General features: G+C 38.6%; 2 protein-coding genes across 4 annotated transcripts; both read right to left on the reverse strand.

Moving 5' to 3' along the window:
* Positions 1–65: 65 nt before the first annotated feature.
* On the reverse strand, positions 66–8,832 carry ACTR8 (actin related protein 8). 3 transcript variants are annotated; one of them, XM_082767828.1, is made up of 13 exons: positions 8,250–8,832; positions 7,981–8,148; positions 7,086–7,196; positions 6,706–6,810; positions 5,743–5,916; positions 5,046–5,139; positions 4,237–4,369; positions 3,692–3,845; positions 2,861–2,956; positions 2,176–2,316; positions 1,502–1,766; positions 1,002–1,165; positions 66–323 (listed from the first exon to the last, which is right to left on the reverse strand). In XM_082767828.1, exons 1-13 carry the CDS (start codon positions 8,706–8,708, stop codon positions 180–182), a joined length of 2,208 nt encoding a protein of 735 aa, XP_082623954.1. In that variant the 5' UTR covers positions 8,709–8,832; the 3' UTR covers positions 66–179. The 3 variants fall into 3 exon arrangements, with proteins under 3 accessions (XP_082623954.1, XP_082623953.1, XP_082623955.1); XM_082767827.1 differs by having other exon boundaries at positions 7,981–8,151; positions 8,250–8,813; XM_082767829.1 differs by lacking the exon at positions 7,086–7,196 and having other exon boundaries at positions 7,981–8,151; positions 8,250–8,816.
* A 714-nt stretch (positions 8,833–9,546) lies between these two features.
* On the reverse strand, positions 9,547–12,792 carry SELENOK (selenoprotein K). The gene is made up of 5 exons (XM_082767830.1): positions 12,645–12,792; positions 12,215–12,305; positions 11,383–11,460; positions 10,673–10,765; positions 9,547–9,775 (listed from the first exon to the last, which is right to left on the reverse strand). The coding sequence occupies exons 1-4, from the start codon at positions 12,661–12,663 to the stop codon at positions 10,678–10,680; spliced, it is 276 nt and encodes a 91-aa protein (XP_082623956.1). The 5' UTR covers positions 12,664–12,792; the 3' UTR covers positions 9,547–9,775; positions 10,673–10,677.
* Positions 12,793–22,661: the final 9,869 nt, after the last annotated feature.

Raw genomic sequence — 22,661 nt, forward strand, 5'->3', positions numbered from 1 at the left:
TCAAGGATAGCAATGCTGAAGTAATACGCATGCAATAAGATTTTTGCGCCACTATTGGAAAAATCTCAGTTGAAGTTAGTTTTAATAAAATAAAACATCAGCAGAAAATCAATACATCTGCACTGGAAGAAAGTGACGTCTGGGGATCGATTAACCATGCTCTCCTGTAAACATACCAGTTACCAGACAAACGCAGCTCGCTCTCGTAACATTCTTACACCAAAACGCTGCCATTCTCGCTGATATATCCAGAGCTCCTGAGTTGTGTCTAGACAGGCTAAAACAGCACCTCCTTTCCATGCAATTAAGCGGGGATCCATATCCTAAATTTAAATACATAGAGAGAGTCACTACTCTGTGCACAGTTCTAAAATGCTGCCTCCTTTTTTTTCCCCAACAGTATTCATTACTTAGAATCTTGGTAGTGAGGAGAGGAGAAAATTTTTCAAAATCATTCAGAATAAAAAACTTTCACGATACTGAGATTAAAAAAAAAAAAAGGAAAAAAATATTTAAGGTGTTTTAAAAGTCACTTTTTTTTTTTTTAAACGACATGCCACGAAAATCCTGCCCTCAGCAGGCAGGCCAAATGCTCTGAAAATACTCAAACTTTGCTTTTTACAAATTTTGTTTGGTTACAGCCAAGCTAAAATGACCATACTTTAACACTGATAAAAATTAAAACAAAACCAAAACCTAACAATTCTTTATTGAGCAGAAAGATACTTTCATGGATCCATACTAATTGCTTCTTTGAGAACATGGCCCTCAGCTAATAAGCACTTCCATGATCAATACCAGTAATTATCTTGCTTTACCTGTAATTGCCCACCTGTAATACCAGTGCTATAGTATGAGCTGCCAGCTTGCCTCCTCAAAAATACACAAAAAAGTGTAACCATTCTTTCTGTGGTTTTGAAAAAAATGTATTATTAAAGATCTTTTGAAGATTTCAACCAATTCTAGTTTACTAACTGTGTAGCTATTAGTTAATGTTATACCTTAGGTCTTGTGATGACTTCAACATTTTCAACGACTCTTCTGAAAGAAGGGGGCATTTTGTTGAGAATTCGGTGTTGAAGAAACTCTTGAGCTTTATGAAACATGAGACCTCCTCCCACTACTAAGATGGAGCTGTACATCTTCTTTTTTGTATCATCAGATACTGGAAGGAATGGATATATAGAAGTATATCTATTTTTAAAGTTTAATACAGCCTGTATTTATACTTCAAAGAACCTAATGTAACTCAAACTAGATACAAACTGGTAAAAATTTACTTTTAAAATTCTTTTGCTGTTCCTGGGAGCTTCAAAAACAAGCTCAAGAAAGCTCAACAAAGATTCAAGTTTAACAGTGCAACTATTCTGGAGATGATAAAATAAAGGGACATACATACTACTTTCCTAAATTAAATCCACATTAAAATATGGATTTAAATGTGGAGATTAAAACCACACTGAAAAGCAATTTGACAGAATTATACAAACGTATTTCTTACCACAGCAGTCAATACTATGAAGGATGGCTTTGTCAAGACCTAGGGCTTTGCCTTCAAACTGAGAAATTGCTGTTTTCCTGGACATGTGTGCACTTAAAGGTTCCTCTGAATCATTTCCAGATATCATACAGTCACTTTGGGAAGATCCTAGTTCCACTTCTTGGGGGTAGATCCTCTCTGAAATGTCTGTGGCTTGGCCTCTCAAGTCTCCCTCATATGTACCAGGCTTTGACATAGACTTTCTATCAGCTGTAGCTTTTGCAGACTTAAAATAAGAAAACAAGTTTAAATATAAACTATGAAAAATAGGAAAAGATCTTCAACAGGTTACAGAACAGTACAAAGGCTTAATTAAGCACCACTTCTTTACCTTTCTGCACAGAGAACAGTTAAACATTGCATTGCTACCTCATACAATTTTTGATTCAGACTAAGTGTTTTAATTTCAAATCCACTAGATGTATCAATGCCATTATTAAGAAGTCTCCTTAGATACTGAAAATGCACAGTTCTAATTAAGGACTTGTCTAGACGTGTAATTCCTCACTTTACATTTGTTCTTTAACACTGCTGACCCAGATAACAAACCTTGGTCTCAGAGATGAGGTAGTAAGTCCTAATTTCATTCCCTAATTACATAATACTCAATGAAAAATAAACCAGCAGTCACACACCTGCTCCTGCTTACTCTGTGTGGCTAGCAGATAATGTTCATCATGAGGATCTTCAGGGTCACCTTGTGACCTGTGTTGCAAAGTTGTCATTTTTTGTCCAACAATTCCAAAAGTTGCTGGATAAAACAGAGCCATAGGAGCCTGCAGAATGAGAGATTTGGCATTTTATTATGTGCATTTTTACCTAATTGGTATTATAGAAAAATCATCTTCTACCTTAGTTGTCTTGCAATTCAAAATTAATTCAGTTTTTTTTCAAGTAGTTTCATAAAAGACTTAGTGGCTTCAGTTTTGTATAAATAAAAAAAACACATTGAATATACTTGTAGATGTTCATAGGTTTCTTTACAGCCTTCTGTGATGTACAAGTAATTCAAATGTAGTTTGTTACAGAGCTAGTAAAAGTTTGCAGAGTCAGCATTCATTCCTTACATTTGAAGGATAAACATCGTCATATTCAATTGAACTCACAAACCTTCTGGCTAAAGCTAGTTAGAAATGTTGTACATTGCCTTGTGCTTCATTAGGCACACTCATATATATTGTAATTCATTTTAATATTATTACTAAGCATATGTAAAAAACAGTATGTAAATTACATGGGCTAAATAGCATGGAGACAATACAAAGGGAGGCCCTGAACCCAAACAATGAATGTATTTCTTGTCCCTTTTACAAAAATCACCTGTAATTTTTCATCCCCTAATCGGAACTGGTATAATAGAGCTGGAGAATCTGGATGCCGAATTTGGAACTCATGGTCTTGCAATCCAGAAATATCCTGCAGTCAAAAATGTTAAAAATAATTTTAAAAATAATTAAAAAAATATATATATATATATATATGTATTTTTTGTATCTCTATGCCAAGCTGCACAATCTAGTTAAACTGTGGGCAATGACAAAAAATAACAATTCTAAGTTTCATAAATCTATTCTTCAACTCCTTTTTAAAGTCTTTTCCTTTAAACAAGATCTACCAAAACACCTTTCCACATGCTTAAGCCTCTAAAATGATGATGTGTTTGGAACAATGAGACCTGCTGGTACATCTCACAAAACTGAAGCTGAAAAACAGCATATATGCAAATACTGTCAGGTTTTTTTTCAATAATAAGAACAAATAAACCTCCTTTCTAAGAGCTGGGATTTCTTTCAACTACAAGAAAAATAAAACAAATTTCAAATACTTCAGCTCTAAACCTTCTACAATTTTTGCCAGTATTTCATTTTCTATGCCCATTAAGCCCATTTCCTACAGCTCTCCTGTATCTAATAATTAAAAATATACTAGTTAGAGAGGACTATGAGATGACTATTCTATATTAAAAATAAAGCACACAGTATGTGCAAACACAACTTTTCATTGAAAAAAATCATGCATCTGAACTGTTGCATTATGTTCTAACCATTCTATATGCTTTTTCCATTTGCAAGCAATTGTAGACTCATGTAAAGGTTCCCCAGAGTAGCATTCTATAGAGGAAAAAAAGAACAGACCATTTTCCTTTCTCACCTGGTCTAGATGACAGAATGTCTCCTTTAGGTGCTGAAGCAGAAGGCAATCCAACTTATTAGTTAACTGACAGTCTCTGTACGGAAACCCTGCTCGTTGCATAAGCCAATAAAAACACCTTGACACATCAGATCCTCCATATGCAAGGCACAGCCTGAAGAATAGAGAAGAATATTTTATTCATTTTCTGTAATACTGGCCTTTTACAGTGGCATACATTGGAACGAAGGCAACATTTTAGATGGACTATGATCATGACTTCCACATAGTTTGCAGAGCATGATGTTCTGCTATTTTATTCTTTTAAACATGTCAGAATTCTTTAAGGTTTACATTCTATCATGATGACCTTGTTGAACAGCTCACAATAAAACAAACAAAATAACCACACGACAATGATGACAACAACAACAAACAACACAAGCAAACAACTGTACTTGCAAAAAAGTTTTCTGTATTTGTAAAGTTGTCCTCATTTTTTTAAGTCAAGTCTTTGGTAAGTAACTAAGTACATGTTTGTAATAATTCTGCACATGAAAAGATACCTGGTGTTGCGATGGGAAACACCATCTTCTACACAGCAAACACTTGTCTTCTGATCTCCCACATCTACTATACACGCACTGCTTAAACCACTTCCAAAAGTAGCACAGACAGACTCCTGGTGTACTATAATTCCTAGCAATATGAGAAAAAAAATATCCAATTTACACCAAGCACCACAGTTATGTTTCTGAATTCAAAGTATATCTTTTAAATGTCTTTTATGTCTTTAAATACTTTAAAAAATCTACTCATAGCCTGAGTCTCCACTGAAAGTTTGTACACTTAGTGATGATTGGGTGGAGGACTAACACAGTTTTTGTTGGGTAAACCTTTGAAGTCCTGCAAAAAGCTACTACCAGGATGGATGCCTATATTTGCATGTTCTTATTTTTTGAGATTAAGGATACTGTTGCCAGACAATCTGTTTTTGTAACTTGTATTACCAGGTCTTGGTTATAAGATGCATATGAAACGTTTTCCTATTTTTTTTTCTAGAATAATATTGTACATTTTAGAAACAGTCATTTAGAAATACTTGAGAAATCAAGACTTGCTACAGCCTTTTTATCTCAGCTGAAGCGAGAAGCCCACAGTTGGAATACCTGATAGCAAAGCAAGAAAATGATTTCAGTGCTAGGCAACCATTTTGCCCTATTAAAAGAGGCAACAGTTACAGGAATATCAAAAGATGAAAGCTGTGAGCCCTGGCCAAGCTGGGATTGGCCTGCAAAAATGTGCGTTAAGGGGAAAAAAAAACACACAATTTTACGCTATTAATCATTCCGTGCTTGCTTCTGTAGGGTTTTACCTGAGAAGCCCATCTTCATTAGGATCATATTCACCAGTTCTTTCACATGCTGTTTATTGTAGATGTCTGGAATTAGTAAAATGCACCTATAGTACTGAATATAAGAACAGTAAGTCAGCTCTCAAACTGAGTTTCTCTTTGCCTGCTTGAACACCTGTTGCCAATTAAGAAAGCATAATACACGAGGTGCTAAAAGAAGCAAAATTATGGAAAGGTGGAACATTTTTAATATTTTTTTAAAAATACTGAGAATCAGTACCAAGTTAGCAATTTTTAAGTCATTAAAATGTTTTCAAGTATACCAAACACAACAAAAACACATACTCGGCCAGGAACAGAAATTATGCATGTGTTAGACACCCATTCCTGTTGACTCCTTTTTAGTCAACATACAAAAAAAAAGACAGAAATTTCTATGATGGATTCTATATAGGACTTTTGTTCCATAAAGGATTTATAGATCTTCTTGCTAGAAGTTCTATTAACAAATTTTGTCCCAAAGGAACACACAAAATTCCAAATGAAGTCTTAGACAGGCAGATAGCCTTAGAGAGTCTCACAGTCACCAGACAGACTATCCATTAAGAAAACTACCAGTAAGAGGTTACCAGTTTGCAGGCAGCCTCTGCTAACAGGTTGATTCTCTTTTATCACAACATTTACAGAAGTGGATACAGCCCACATGTTTATAGCTCACCTTTAGGTCTTTCAGTGGTATTTCCAGATATTTTTGTATTGCATGGGACCATATCACTTCAAGATCTGCTAATACTGCAGTGAGGGAGCCACCAGGTCCTGCGTGGAGATTCAACTGCCCTCTTCTAATAGGCCAATGTATATTATAAGAATCCAGTGGATTAACATATAGTGCCTGAAAACAAGAGAGAAAGATAAAATAATTAAATTAAAATAAATTTTAAAAATTTAAAAATAATTAAAATTAATATTTCAGAAGTAGTTAGAACATGGCATACAGCAGAACCAAGACCAATGTAACAGCAATACAGTGGATTTCTTTTCAACAGGTCTGGATTGCATAAAAGAACATTCAATACATGGTTTAAATTGCCAGAATTTTCCTATCCATGGACGCAGAATCATTTAGGTTGGAAAAGAACTTCAAGATCAAGTCCCTAACAGTATCTTTTTTTTCCTGTTATCTCAAATTAATAACTAAAATAATTTAAAAACTCTTTGAAGCTCGTGAATACCTACTTACTGAGCAGTGATTACATGTGCTGATCCTTTTATCAGTTTCTTGCCTTTTCTCTGAATTACACCACATGGGCTAAGTTCTTACCTAGTCCCTACAGAAATGGTGATTTACAACAGCAAAGAATCCACCCTATTGCTTCCAATAACTAGGTGAAGCTTTAGAGTAGTCATATATGTTTTACTTATCCTTGACAAACACAAGAATGAGAGACACGGTTTATCATGCAGTTTGAAAAAAAAAATGCTTACTTGCTAGGCACCTAGGAAAAAACATCTGGTCTTGCTGAATAATAACATTCAGTTAGTCCCTAGTAAAGTTTCTCATATATTGCTAAATTTAGCCTAAATTGCTCTTCAATACATACTACTATATAGCAAAGTACTACTGATTAAATAACCATGTTAAAAGATAATAGCCTCATTTTAGCAGGGAAATGAATCTTACCTCTTCTCCTACCAAAAATTCAGGATGATTTGCTGTGTTTGTCCACTTTGCCCCAGAGCTGTGATCTAAAATAGCTGGTCGCATCTGTCTGTTGTATGACCTGGCCTGAAATGTAAACAAGTCAAAAGCTGTTGATAAATATTTTACCAGTCGCTTTTTATGCATAAAAGCTAAACAAGACAAAACCAGAAACCAAAGCAATCAACATGGAAGAACCAATTTACATCTTCACCATCTTCTCAAATCTTAAGTATCAATGCACACATAGCACCATCTGTATCTAGCGTGTAACAGATGTCTGTTCTTGGGCATTAAAACATAGCATTATATCAAATGATTACATGAATTACCAGTGTACTAAAATCTTAAGAATGAGTTACCTGGTCAGGTGACACTGGTATACGCCTCGCACCATTTGACATCTTTTTGGACCATATTGCTTGGTCCACCATTTTAAGGCCATTTTGTCTCTGCTCAGTACTTTCAGGTTTCTAAACAACAAAAACACATATATAACAAAATACTTACTTTCCAGTCTGTAAACTAGTAGCATTGACTGAGAATCATGATTATAGTTGCTAGACTGTAGGACTTTTTTTATATTAGAGTTTCTGACACCTATTTGTGAAAGTCACCCTGAGTTTTTGTAATTGACTGTAATGGCTGCTGGACTTCATCTCCAGTTTGAGGAGCTCTGGACGTTATCTATTTAACTATAAAAATATAAAGTAGGAAAAAATGTTTAAAGAGATCTCAATTATTTAGAAGTGAGCTTAAGTATTAGAGATGTGAATTTGATTAACGATTTATGGTATAGATTTTGATTATGAATAAAATCATATATTTTCTGAACAGACTAATATTACTGGCTAAGTTATCAATATTACAAAACAAGTTGTAAGGGGTGCAATCACAAAAGGAGGGGTTTGATTCTAGATCCGCAGCTGGCATTCTATAAACGCAAACAGTATGCACGGTAGCAGATCATGTGGCACGTAAGTCAATGAGTACAAGCTCTCACTCTATCAATTAATGAAATTTAATTCATTGTGACCAAATGAAATGACATGAAGTGGTGCATATCTACTGGCTTGGTTAAGGTGACATCTACAGCATGTAAAAGGGGGGAAAAGAAAAGGTTTGCCCTCAGAAGTGTTCTGTGGAAAAAACATGCATGAGGGTAAGAGCCGCGTCACACAGCCGGAAAGGCCAGGAAATACGGCACACAAACACCAGTTCTAGCGCGGTCGGAGGGCACTGGGGTGCCGGGCTTACGTTAAGGCCGTCCCTGAGGAGCCAGCTGTCCCTGCAGGCCGCCTGCCCGGGCTGCCGCTGCCGCCGCGCGATGACGTGCGGGATGCCCACAGGCAGCGTGTCCGTGGCCCGGCCGAGGCGCAGCGTCGCGGAGCCGGGGTGGATGACCACGATGAAGTTGCTCTGTATCTGCTGCAAGCAAGCATAAGGCGCGGGGCCGCAGTGGGTGCCTGAGCCCGAGCCCGGGCCCGGGCCCGTCGCCCCCCGCCCCTCGCCCGGCCCGGCCTCACCTCCTGCAGGGACTCGGGCACGGCGGCAGGGACGATAGGCCGCTTGGCACCGCGCTGCTCGCGCTCGCGCTCGCGCTCCTTGTCCTTGCCGTTTTCCGCCTCGCCCTTCTCCGCCTGGGTCATGGCTCCAAGCCTGAGGAAGCCGAGCGGCGCCCAGCCCGGCCTCGGAGCGAGCGGGGGGCGGGAGCGGGCGGGCCCGCAGCCGGCACCGCCCCTCAGGGAGGCGCCGCTCGGGGGCTCGGCCGCCCGGGGTCGGTGTTGGTGACGGAAGGGCAGCGTGGTCGGCTGTGCCGCTGCGGGGGAAGGAAGCGGCCTTCTCCGAGCGACCGCAGGGACTGCCCGCGCCTGGTCGCAGGGCGGGGGAGCTCCTTCAGGAGGAACGTGGGGAGGCGAGAGCGTTAGGGGCAGCTGCTGCCACGCAGCGTGAGGCGAGGGGAGCTCGGCTGTGGCTGTGGGCATCGACACCTGGGGGGGCCATTTCACTATAACTAGTAGGCAAAACCAACTAGTACATCCTATATTAACCAAGGGGCAGTGTTGGATGTAATAATTACCTGCTATATAGGTTATTAGTTTTAGTGGAAAAGCTTCAAGTGGCACCTTACAGAAAATAAGCCAGTCTGGATTCTTCTTAGCAGGTACTATTTTCTCAAATAGACCCAGTCCTCTCCAACTGAAGTACAAAATACCAGTTGACCCCCAGAATAATAAAAATAATAAAAAAAACCACACCGAAGTGCAGAAAAGTAATTACAGTTTGAAAGAAAATAACTCTTCTGTGTTAGTACTGGGTGTTACCAAGTTTGTTACCTTTTCTTCCTTTTAAAAAAAGGAAAGAACTAACTTTATTGAAAAAGCGCCCTATCAGCAGTTGCACAGCAAATAGGCATATACCTTCATAATGGAAGGAAGTTGTTTCAAGAGAGCTTATAAAATCGGCATGTTGTAAAACCCATTATTGGGCTTAAGGAAGAGAGTTCGTAAAAAGGAAGATCTGTAAAACAGTAATTTAAAATTCATTTAAAAACTTTTTAGCATATCAATATTATGAAAATATGGCAATGCACAAAAAATACAGCAAAACCAACACCTTTCAGGAAGTATGGCTTGAAGTTGACTCTTGAATGATCCTCTGTATCAAGTAAGCATAGTGTATTTTTCATTTGCACAGGAAAGGGTTTTGAATAGAACTGTTTGATTTTCTAGAAATGATAAGAAAGAGTCTGCCTACTGACAAGCCATAAATAATTTACTTATTTTGCAACTACAGTAAAATGTTCAGAAGCTATACAGAGACTTTAGACAGACAGTAAACATGTATTTAATAAAACTGCAGTTCAGTTACACTGGATCCTTGAAGGAGTTCCCAGTACAACTTCATTAGTCTGCTAGTATTGCAGAACAGTTTTTGGTTAGGCATACACATTCACAACTTCAAACACGTTTGGTCCACTGCTGAACTCTTCTTCCCTTTCACCTTGCAAATGTGCATTCTCATTTGCCTGCCTCTTACAGCAGGCGTTTACCTAAAAGACAAATTATTGCTTGGTTAGAAACAAGGCCTTCCTTTGCAAGATAATGTTATATAAGTAACCGTTTAAAAATAAAGTTGCTTTTAATTTAGCTAAATAGGCCAAAGGTTTGCAAAATTCTCTTCCTCAGATTACACATCATTGTTATCACACAAAAGCCTTCCCCCTTGGCTTTGCTGGCCTCATAGCTAGTCAAATGAAAAAAACAGATGAAAAAAGGATCATGGAGAGTCACTTATCCCTTTTTGGGACAGAACTGAAGGACGAGTATGCATGGTTGGTTTTGTTTATTTCTTGAGTATGAACTTTTACTACAAGGCTTCTTAGTATTGATCACCTGCATATGTGTTTTTCTTGTATCTTTTATTATGGTAACAAGGGAGAATTCATGAAAAGAGCTGTTTTCTTAAGCCCTAAAGTAAATTAAACCATACTATATATACATGCAGTGTTAGATGAAAATCCGCTCAGCCTAGTGAATAAAAGACACTGCAGATTTTGAATTACAAAAAGCATCCCCTTTAAACAAAAAATCTCACCTGTCATATGATAACCATTAGAAATGCAAAGTTTCAGTTACTACTGATCTGGATGAGACTTTGTATTAGCAACCAATAAAGAGTTCCATATCATTTTTTATCAGATGTGTTCAAATAGCTGTTCAACACTTAAGTAGAAGCTCATCATTTCTGAGCCAAAACTTTATACCATACCCCTTCACACACACTCCCCCCCACTCCCTTAATGAAGTGTCTAACCACTTGGATTCTCTTCCTGTTAACTTTTACAAAAGTAGGACAAAGCACTCAATTCTACCTTAAGCTCTGATTATCACTGTTATCTCCTGGATTTTTAAAAAATGTTCAAAGCAGGATATATATTTGGAATTACCTTCCTCATCCACCTCCAGCCATTGGTGGTGGATTGGGGCCTCCGCCCCAGTGATTTATTCGACCCATTCTACGGCGAGGATTTCCTGGATGCCTAAAAAGAAAACAAAATGTATTTAGTAAACATTCCATTGTACAACTAGAAATATAAAAACACTGAAATTACTGTAAAGTAGGGACAAAATTAGAGATGCTAGAAAAGTTGTTTGGTTTCAAGTGAAAAGCTGTAACAAAAAATTCAACACTTTCATAAAACTTCTCATACACAAACTGTTCTAATTACTCAAGTAATTACAGACATAAGAGAAAGCTAGAGGCATAAGACAAAGCTACCACTAACCAATGCTTTTACACAGCTCTACAAAAAGGAAAGGCCATCTAATACATGAAATGACTGATTTCATGTAGTCTAACACTTGATTTTAGGAAGTCTAACAAAATAAGAATTTTGAAGATACATATTGCTGATTACGCAGCCTTGAAAAATTAGTTAGACTAAGCTGTTATTACAGCTATTCAAAACTAAGTATTGTTATCAACAAGTTTCAGACAAAATGCTGCAGACAAAAAAAAAAAAACAAAACACATTTTAGTCCTCTGACATGACTGATCCAACACAAATCACAACTGTAGTCTGAATACATTTGAATCTGAATGACAGTTGTCTAAGAAGGGGAAAAAAATGAGAACTATTGATAATATGAAAAATACCCTCTTCCATCATTGTGTCCTAAGTAGGAGGACGTGTAGCCTCTTCTTCTCAGATCTGGTTGAATAATGCTCTGGAAACTGAAAATAAAACAGGAGGAATTCAGTTGAACTGACTGTTAGATACAACTTTGTATTTTTGGAAGTTAAAGATAAGAAGATAAGAAAAAACAGTAGTGTCAGGAACAAAGTTCTGTTAAAGTTATTGTTAATTTTTGCCATCTTCTTCTCTATGGGAAGATAAAATCTGAAGTAATTCCAAATTGCAATACAACTCAAACCCAATTTTCAAATATTTAAAACTAATAAAATTACTTTTGTGCTAAATAAAGTGCAAGGAATGCATAAAATGTAAGCCTATAACTGAAATAATGGACTGTTGAAGACATCAAAAGAACTCTTTGTTTCTTTACCGGCCTCAATCTAGGTCTTACCACTGTGTGATTATTTTCATGCAGACAGAAACTATCCTTACCAGTAAAAGTTCTCCAAGTAATATCTCAATTTGATCAGCTATTAGAAACTAGATATTTAACAAGAATACACATTTTCTTTTTTTTCAGTATAAAACTGGAAAAAAATCAAAAACTCATTTGACCTGCTACTATGTTAGCACCAGATTCCATGTAGTTTTTATTACATATTTCAAAGTGCTTAACAACCAGGGCCATGTTGTCATATTAGAACACTCACACATGTTTTGAAGGCAGTAAATATGGGATGTTAAAGAATAAATCCAATACTTCTGTTGCATTGTGTTGCCTATAGTACTTAGTGCCATCTATCTATGACAAATCTAAAATACTGTTGATTAGAAGAATTAATTTTTACTTACAACAGAACCACAAAATCTGCTATTGACCAGAAGAAATCTGTTATAGATGACAAACTCCAAGGAGCCCGACTCTGGTTATCCAGCACTTGTCCTGTCATGACAAAAAACATTCAGCGACGTTTAGTAAGTGACGCCGCGCAGCGCGTTACATAAAGCCCCGTCCACGGAGCGCAGCATTTACACCCAGGCTGCCACACGACGTGCGTAATGGTTTATGGACAGAACACGGGAACAGCCGGGCTGTCGCTGCCACACGGACACTGCGTCTGGACAGCGCAGAGGGCCGGGCCGATCAACGCCATCTCCCCTTCGCCGTGCAGCGTTTCGCCCTTCTTCTTCCCCATTAAACCCACGCCGAGGGCCGTGCCGTGACGGAGGAGACCCTCAGCGGCCCCTCGCCGCCGTGGGGAGTCCCGGCCGCGCCGCTCACCGTTGGAGATGTACACCATGGCGCCCGCCGCCGCCCCGCCGCCGGCCCCTGCCGCCGAGCATGCGCGGCCGGGAGGCGCATAGGGCGCTGAGGGCGGCTCCGCGCTGAGGGCTGACGAGGCCGAAGGGAACGGGGCGGGGGCTGCGGCGGGGCCGGTCGTTGTTCTGGGGACGCGCCGCGTCCGTCAGCGCGGCAGCGGGAGGTGCTGAGGGCGGCCGCTGCCTCACGGCGGGCGGTGCTTCGCCTCTCAGCGTGTGTCACGCTCACGACCCCCAGCCGTAATTAGTAGCGCACCAGGACCGCTTTCACGAAATACACGCGATTTTAGTAGTTCTCGGTAGCCTCCGGACCGTGGTGGTGCCCATTCTGCCTCTTGCCAGCCCTGAGGGCACCGGCGCGGAGGCCGTAGGTCGTGGTACCTGGAACAGGGCCGGTGTGGGGCGGGTCTATGGTCCCGGTACCGGCCCTATACTGGCCGATGTATATTCCCGTCGTGCTGATGTTAACTCTCAGACCAGAGTTAAGTGTTTGTTTGAATTGATTTCGTTTTTATAAAGCCCAGCAAATAGTGGCTGGCATTTCTTCTCATGGAGAGTTCATGCGTGTAAAATCTGAGGTAACTGAAAGCTAATTTAACGTAATGCCTTCCCTTTCTCCTCTTCTGTAAACATGTAGAGGAAGCACATGCGATTCTGCTGGGAGACAGCAGTAAGAAAAACACGCACTTAGATAAAATACTTTTAACACTGCCTTAACATGACGGGCCTTTTCCTGGTAACTACAAGTTAAAGCCCTTTGCTAATCCCCTTAATGCAAAGGTGGTGTCTGAATTTGAAACTGCAGTGCGGTATGTCTTTGGCAATGTAGTTGTCCCACAGCAGAGAAATTGTTTGCAATTGACAGATGTTTACACAAGTTCCACCTTCCAGAAATAAACCCTTGCTAATGACTGAAAGCAGTTGTGAAGGAAAAGTATCTGTAGGAATGTTATAAGTTGCCCCCTTAATTAATTTTCAGAGAGCATTGCATTAATAATAGAAAGGAATTTATTGAGTAAGCAACAGCAAGCAAAACAGCGCTGGGCGGCCGGGGAGTCTCGGCTCCGCCAACGGCACGCACCTCACCCCCACCAGGGTCCCTTTTTATATCTTGGTAATTCCGGGATTACGCAGCACATCCTGGTATATTCTGCGACTGCGCGCACTGTTGCTAGGGGGTCATCTCTGTCCCTCTGGTGGTCGTGAAGATGAAGGCCGTAGTCTTCCTCCGCATTGTGGTTCAACTTCTTTTTTTATTTGGTCATGTTGGCCCAGCGTGAGACAGGAAGGCAGGATGTTGATACACTAGTTTAGCAACTTATCAGGAGATGGTTACATGAGCTTTGCAGCAGGGTCTTTGAACAAAAGAGGCAACTGAGATGCAGAAGGAGAGAAGGGGAGGGGGTTCTCTTTTTGTTACATTAAGCAAAAGAATTTTCATAGTGTCTAGCCAAACATTATACAGCTCCTTACTTCAGCAGGGAGTTTTCACAACTCCCGTTCCTCAAACAGAACTCCTTGTTTTATAATACAAAAGACAATGAACAAACATTTATTGTGTATTACAGGAACACTTAAAAAAAAATAATTATCCCTCATACCTAGGTAATCTGTCACTCAATAAACGGGGTAGTACAACGGTGTTCGGAAATAGTGGGGGCTTCAGAGTTAGTGCACAGAGTAAGTGTGCACAAATGCAGAGTGTATGTTGAAATTATTCTGGGACAGCATTTGTCCTTTTTCTTCATTAAGTATGATTTTTTTTTTTTCCAAATAATAGTAAAGTTTCAGCTTAGAACTCGCAGAACAGACTGTAGGTGTATAAGAAAAACAGGCATTCACTCAGTAAGTCTTTGAAATGTTGTTTTTGGAGTCTCAGGGAAACCAGCTACATGGAACAATAAAAAGAAGGAAAGGTGTATTGGTATAAGTTTAAACTACAGAATGCATTGTAGATTTGGTACAATGTGTTAGGTGATATTGTTGCATAAATACTAAGTTTATATGGAAAGTGAAAGGATTACTTTAAAAAGGTATTGTCAAATAATAGGAAAATAGCTACTTAAGGAAAGTATATGACAAAAGTATACCCTTTTATTTATATGCTAAAATGTGAAAATAATATAGTTTTGCTTTTAAATAATTTTAACAAATATACATTTTTTTTTTCCTAGTACTCTTTCAGACAGAATACCAAATTGTCTTATGTTTGGAGAACTGTTGCACAAGCTGTAGTTAGAAGATTTGCCAAGAGGAAAACAAAAACACGGAGAATGGCAATGGGAAATTAGTGGCAATAAATTGAGATAAAAGAGGTATTGTAAATTTTATGATGTACTGAAAATACACACAAAATGACTCTTGCTTGTATAAAAACAGATATCAAAGTCCGAGCCTTCCGCTGTGGTTTAGACAGAAACATAATAATGAATGTGAATAAGATCAAGTAGTTATTCTACCTGAACTCATACGCTGTATGCAGTTGATGCTGTCCTGCAATTCATCCAATAACAGTTTGAACAATTCAGTTTTATTTTTAATGGATTATCTTTCAAAGGGAATGTGTTAATTCAGCAGAGAGGAACATTGTGGGTTTTGTTTTCCAAATTAAAAAAAAAAATATATATATATATATATGTATATATCTCATACGATGTTTAACTACGTATGTGCTTCTTCAGTTATTAAAAAAAAAAAGTAAAATTACATTGGAGATTGTCTCGGTTTATTTCATTAAATTGTTATCTCAGTGCTCTAAAATTATATAAGTACAATAGAAACTATGTGAAAAGTAGTTTTGGTGAATGAAATTAAAGACATACTTATTTTAAATTCAGATTACCAGTGCATGTTTATTCCTATTATATATTTTTCCATGAAAGCATATCCAGGTACTTAACAGTAGTAAAAATAAGTAACCACTGCATAAAATGGTACATGAAAATGTTAGTGTTAATAACTATTTCTAAATGCTCAAATATGCATTATTTATTTATTTATATACATATTTTAACTTTATACATGAAAATGTGAGATTCAGAAGATGTGGTTAAAAATCTATGGTAGCATAGCATTGTCAAGCATTATCCATTTATCCATATTATCCATTGGGCCATCCTTGGTTTGGGAATGGAGTACAGAAGAGGAAGATGTTTATTCATGTGCATTTGCAGTTTATGGTGTGGCTGGGACAGCAGGTAGGGACATAAGCTCTGGTCTAAACTATTTTCTGGTGTTTGCACTGCCCGAGCATCCTGCTCTGAGCAGCTACTCCCTGACAAAGGGCAGGGCAGGTCGTGGGGGGGGTTTTGTTATGTCACAGTTGTTGCTATACCTATGTCACTCTGTGACCCTCACTCATGCTTTCAGTCTGCCTGCCTGATGCTGGGAAGTTCAGAGGACAACAGCAGCAGTGCAGCAGTGTACCTGCTCTTGATGAAACACAGGAGGAGGCATTTTGAAAGTTGGCAATGGAAATAAAAAAACATCTGGCTTGCCTCCCTGAAGGCATATATGAGGGAGAATGAAGTCAGGTAGTTACAGGTATGTGCTAAAAGTTAATGTATAAGCTGTTTGGAAACTGGGGAGATGAGATCGTTTTTGATTGTATAGTAAAGATGTGTATGAAGCTAGTAACAGTAGAGTAGGTCATATATTAAGCTGAGTAATTTCAGAAGACTGATAATAAGTGGGATTTTCTTTTTTTTTTTTTTTTCATTGTGTGTGTGTTTAACACAATCTGAACTCTCAATTGTGATATCTTTTGTGCTTTTAGTATGTGTAGTTTGTTAACCTCTATTCTAGATACAGATTTGTGTAATCTGGTTCTTTGTGAACTGCATATTTACATATCAATACCTAAGTACTGGTGTCTGAGTAGTGTGTTACTGTGCTTTAACAACTAATTATGATTTTATTTTTTTTTCCATCAAAAGTACCAAGAGCATAGGTCAGCTATTTTTATAGTCAGCTATTGTTATAGCATTCTATATGCTATGGAATTATGTTCTAGGTGAAATGCAAAAGAGAAAATTGTGTGCATCTGATCATAGAAAAGTGGTGATATAATATGACAGACGATGTACTCTCTAAAGTCTGTTGTCTGTTTGTTTGTTTGTTTTTATATCAATGTAACTTTATATCAGAAAATCATTTTGAATTAAAAGGTAACTTGGAGAAACCTGACCCTGTCCTGAAGAAGATCTGCAAACTGTTGACCATATTCGAATAGCAGAAATTGCAAAGGCATCTTTTTTTTTTTTTTTTTACTTGCCTATAGTATTTTTCACATCACATAATTCAAATAGAAACATGCCAAAATTCAGTTAGATTTGAATTACTTGTAGAAGAGTTGATTGTCGTGTAGTATTTGTCTTATGCACATGCAATTAATACTGTATGTATTGGAGGTAGAACTCCAAAACAAATTACACATGTAGAATGTTCCTTACATATTTAAAGATGAAATTCAGAGGGTATTCCACTGTATTCTATTTTTTTAAACAGCTCTTATATGAAAAAAATAATTTGCTTTATTTGAATGAGCTGAAACTTGGTTATGCTTGAAAATTAAGGTATGTTGATTCAAAGTCTAAATTTTGATCAGAACTTAACTGTTTAAATGGGCTTCAGTTCTGATAATTGATTGAAGACCTATTTTTTCTAAGTTCTCCTTCCTCAGACAAGAATATACTCATGTACTGTAGGGTTTCAGTTAAAGGAGGAGATATATTGTATAGATATCAACAGGAAGATATATTTTGCAAAGTTTGGAGCTCTGATCTAAGCATAAAGAAAATAAGCATGTAATGCTCTGAACTGTTTTTCTCCTTATCTGGGACAGAGACCAGGTGTTGCAGTAAGTTGTCTGTGATCTGTCTTCATTATGCTTTGCTGGTATCTGATTAACAAACATGATGAGGCTTTGGTGCAAGCTTACTGCTACAGGACAATTAACAGGCTGAAAGCAAATATAGACTGAAGGACTGCCATATGCTTTGTTATTTAATTAGATAATAGCATATCCTTATGTATAGAAAGCTATAACTTTCTGTTAACATATCTACTTTTCCTAGTAACAAAGACTTGACTTCTCAGTAGAATGAAATTGTTGGCCTTCAATTTGAAGTTGTAGAAAGCCTAGAAAGAAACTCCCATACTCCTCTAGGCAGGGTGAATAGGCCACTACATTTTCTTTTCAGCCTGAAACAGAGTGTTCTGTAGTTGGGCAAGCAAGTGCCTGACCAAGGGTGAAGAAATCCCTGCTCCACTCATGGGTGTTGAGTGGTGGTGATACTTTGAATAGCCAGAAGCTGGCAGACTAAATGTGAAATAACACAATCTACTTTGTTTCGTCGCGGTACACGTTTTCACAGAATCACAGAATTGTCTAGGTTGGAAGAGACCTCAAGATCAACGAGTCCAACCTCTGATCTAACACTAACAAGTCCTCCACTAAACCATATCGCTAAGTTCAACATCTAAACGTCTTTTAAAGACCTCCAGGGATGGTGACTCCATCACTTCCCTGGGCAGCCCATTCCAATGCCTGACAACCATTTTGGTAAAGAAGTTCTTCCTAATATCCAACCTAAACCTCCCCTGGCACAACTTTCAACCATCGTCCTGTCACCAGGCACGTGGGAGAGTAGACCAACCTCCACCTCACTACAGCCTCCTTTAATGTACTTATAAAGAGCGATAAGGTCGCCCCTGAGCCTCTTTTTCTCCAGGCTGAACAAACCCAGCTCCCTCAGCTGCTCCTCACAAGCCTTATTCTCCAGACCCCTCACCAGCTTTGTCGCCCTTCTCTGGACTCCCTCAAGCACCTCCATGTCCTTTTTATAGCAAGGAGCCCAAAACTGAACATGGTACTCGAGGTACGGCCTCACCAGAGCCAAGTACAGGAGGACAATCACCTCCCTAGCCCTGCTGGCCACACTGCTTCTTATGCAAGCCAGGATGCCGTTGGCCTTCTTGCCCACCTGAGCACACTGCTGGCTCATATTCAGCCGACTATCAACCAATACTCCCAGGTCCTTATCTGCCAGACAGCTTTCCAACCACTCAGCTCCCAGTCTATAGTTCTGCTTGGGGTTATTGTGCCCCAGGTGCAGGACCCAGCACTTGGCCTTGTTGAACTTCATACAGTTGGCCTCAGCCCATCGGTGCAGCCTATCCAGATCTTCCTGCAGAGCCTTCCTACCCTCGAGCAGATCAACACATGTACCTGTTATAAATGAAGTCTCAACTCAATCTGAATTTAGTAATATTTATGAAAGGCAAGTAAATAGTGCTGGGTGCATGGGGAGTCTACGCTCTACCAACACGCACACATGAACATCGAACATTCTAAATATCACACACACAAGAACATCAAACTTTCTATATATACAGAACATTGCTTTTACATACTAAACCCAAGTACACCTATACATACGCACAATCAGAAAAGGTAACAAACAATCCTCTAAGTTCCATGACTCAACAGTCTCCATTTTCTATTCCTTACCTTGATTACAAACAACAGTCTCCATCTTCCATTCCTTTTCTTCCCGGATTGAAGAAAAGCATATCCATCTCCTTTTCGAGGCCAATAGGCCTGGGTCAAAAGGCACGTGCAGGTCACCAGGGGGCGCAACAGCAAAGACCTAGCGGTGGGACGGTCAATAGTGTAGCGGTTGGATCGCTACTGCCATCAAAGGTGACCTGGATGGATATGCTTTTCTTCGATCTGGGAAGAACAGGATACATAAGGCCCGAAGACCGAGTTGCTCGACAACTTAAAGCGAGACATACTGTTCCCACAACTAGCCCTGGAATTCTCCGGTATTTGTAATCAATTAAAGGAATGGAAGATGGAGACTGTTGTTTGTAATCAAGATAAGGAATAGAAAATGGAGACTGTTGAGTCATGGAACTTAGAGGATTGTTTGTTACCTTTTCTGATTGTACATATGTATAGGTGTACTTGGGTTTAGTATGTAAAAGCAATGTTCTGTATATATAGAAAGTTTGATGTTCTTGTGTGCGTGTTGGTAGAGCATAGACTCCCTGCATACTCAGCACTGTTTACTTGCCTTTTATAAATATTACTAAATTCAGATTGAGTTGTATTGTTATTTATAACAGAACCAATGTTGAATACACAGATAAATAATTTGGTAGAAGGCTTGTATTGGTGGAGTCTTGAATAAAACTGGGGAAACATTTGCATGTTTACATATCACTATTTTTATAACGGGAAAGATTCTATAGAATCATAGGTTAGATTTCAGTCTGTAAACATAGTTCATTTCTAGCATCTAACACTGAAGACTTTTGCTGAGTGGAATATATTAGGGTCATGGTTTTGAGTCAAGTTTTTTTGTGTGTGTGTGTTTGTTTCTTTCTGTTTGTTTTTGTTTTTAAGCCATGGTTAGCCTGAGAAGGGTCTGAGAACTCTGCTGTGTAATCTCAAACTTAATTTTGCTAGTGGCACCTTTGGCTATTTCTTTGAATGAGTGAAAAACTGTGAAAACACTAGGATCAATGTAGGTAGTTAGAAAACAAGACAGAACACATAAGTACATACAAAAGGAATTATATTGGTGTCCAAAAATGTTACTATTTTTTGCATATTTGAAAAAAAAAAAAAGAATTTTGGAAGTATAACAAATATGTTTATTAATTACCTTTTGAAGTACAATAATTAGGAAAAATAGCATTCATCAGATAGGTCTACTGAAAATAAAAATTGCTTCCTCAAAGGCAGCAAACTAATGACAAAGCCTGAAATAGAACTGACTTGCTCATTCTTACAGCTGTTTTAATTCCTCCAGGACATGCTTACATCTGTCAAGGAGAAACAAAAGCAGACTTAGAATTGGTTAGGGGTTTGGTTTAAGGCAAATATCCCTTGCCTTGTTATGCTTTCTGCTAATGCACAGACCTCTAGTTTGTCATGTGACCGCAGAGACTGAATTTTGAATTCACACACACACAGTATCTGCTTTTGTACATTTTTCTTCCTTTTCTTTTTTCTGAACTCATTTTCAAATAACGGGCTTTCTATTTAGTGAGAAGTAAACTTAATGTAATGAAGTTTGAAAAATAAATGTTCAAGATAGGAATTCTCCTTTGTCATAGTCATTGTTACATTTTTAAACCCTACTTGTAAAGTAAGTCTGTAAACATACCTACAGACTTCTTATGGCTACTTCCACTTCACACATTTAAATTTGATGCTGAAAACAACTGTGTTATCCTGTTGTGATATCTTTAGAAATTAAAAGGAATGATTAACCAGAGGAATAAATTTGTTAGGACAGGTTTTGTAATATGGATATTTGCTTTTATACCAGAATTGGCCCACAGACCAAGGCACTACATCATCAGCAGGTGACAACCTTGTTGGAAATGATGTCATAATCTTCTGTGGGTTTGGTCTTATCTGCATGTGGAAATTTGCCTGTGCTGATTTATTTAGCACTATGGTACTAGCAAAGCAGAGGGAGTTCTTTTAAAGACTGGGAATAAATGGGTTCAAGAAAAAAAAAAAAAAGGCGTCTCAGAAAGCTGAAGAAATCTAAATGCTTTAAATGTCAGACATCATATCTAAGCAAACCTCTTTTTGTTCAGAAGGTTGGTCAACAATCTATTTTACATGGAATGTGTTCACGGGGTGTGTGTTAGGCATGCGTTATATGCCCGATAAGGCATGTAGCATGTTTCTGTTATCTATAAAGCTCTATTAAACATTTGGCATGCATCCCTTCTGGATGATGGCTTGGTTATGAATATACTCAAAGGGAGAAAAGAGCATTTAGCTCACTGATGCTGTGGAGCTGCTTGTAGATAGCTGGTTGAGGAACTTTGTTAGCAGCCATGCTGTGGGTGAAGCATGAACTATGCGACTGAGAGAATTCATACTTGAAGAGTGGGAAAGGAAGCTGGGAAAACTTATGTTCCAGTGTGATGCTACTGCTTGCCATTTATTTGTGTGTCTGAGCCCACCACAATGTGAAGTTTATAATAGAATCCTCTGGCCTCATCCATGTTCTGGTGAGCTTTGTCTAGGCAGTACCTCATGGTACAGCTGGGGCAGGTTTTTCTAGCCATAGCTAGGAAGGTATTAGAATTTAGTAGGAGTGAATTGGGGGAATTTCTGTGCTGAAGGATAAATGTTTCTGAAAAAAAAAAAAAAAAAAAAAAAGCACAAACAAACCTGCCACATATTACTTCAGTTTCTTCTTTTCTCATTTGTATGCATATTGTTTTTGTTAGAGCTGGCTGCTCCTAATGCTTGGTATAGTGTGGTTGGCTTTACCAGAAAGTTTCTGTCCCATAGCCTATTCCAGTTCTACTGAACACCCGTGCTATCTCCAGCTGTAGCTCCTGGAAGAATTTCTGACTATTTATGTACTGAGGTATTTATACATAAGTTAAATTTCTTGATTATGTCTATCCCTTTAACATAAACAGTAATCTTACTGCTAAATATTGTTGAAGAACAAAGAAAATTTCACCTATTTCTCTGTTTCTTCATACATAATCAAGTGTAAGAGCATGTGTACCTGAAAATATATATAGCTAGGATATAGACTGTGCTGTTTTCTGCTTGGGTTGTATCTACACTGATGAGCTAACAGAACTGGTTCTTCTTGGTGCAAAATTACTTTACTGTACATTTGGAGTCCTGTGCTTGTATATGGAGTCTTGCCGTAGGCACTTGGATGTATACTATTGTGCTGAGAGCGGCTTCCCTAGGGATGAGCAAAGGTTGAGGTTGTGCAGCAGCTCTGGAGCACTCCTGTTGTGTAGACACAGGGTTATTAGCTCTCTGTCCATCTGCTGTAAACACAGAGGATTAGCAGCTGACATTACAACTTTACCAGCAGCAAGGTTCATGTGGATATGCAGTCCTGGAATCATACCAGATTTCAGTGGATGAAACCTTTTTTTCCCCGCTTAGCACCACACCAGCCAGTGATGTAGACTT

This window comes from Aythya marila (genome assembly GCF_965140915.1).
Source record: "Aythya marila genome assembly, chromosome: 10".
Taxonomy (NCBI): Eukaryota; Metazoa; Chordata; class Aves; order Anseriformes; family Anatidae; genus Aythya; species Aythya marila.

Bases quoted from the DNA above. Each gene is read 5' to 3' on its own strand.
- SELENOK (XM_082767830.1), bottom strand. The intron at 11,461-12,214 runs GTAAGTAAAAAT...TTTTATTTTCAG, and splicing joins GCAGATTTTGTGGTTCTGTT to TTTCCAGAGCATTATTCAAC. The intron at 10,766-11,382 runs GTATTTTTCATA...TTTTCTTTTTAG, and splicing joins GGACACAATGATGGAAGAGG to GCATCCAGGAAATCCTCGCC.
- ACTR8 (XM_082767827.1), bottom strand. From the start codon at position 8,708: ATGCCCACAGCCACAGCCGAGCTCCCCTCGCCTCACGCTGCGTGGCAG. The intron at 5,917-6,705 runs GTAAGATTCATT...TCTTGTTTTCAG, and splicing joins AATTTTTGGTAGGAGAAGAG to GCACTATATGTTAATCCACT. The intron at 1,767-2,175 runs GTGTGTGACTGC...TCTTATTTTAAG, and splicing joins CACAGAGTAAGCAGGAGCAG to TCTGCAAAAGCTACAGCTGA.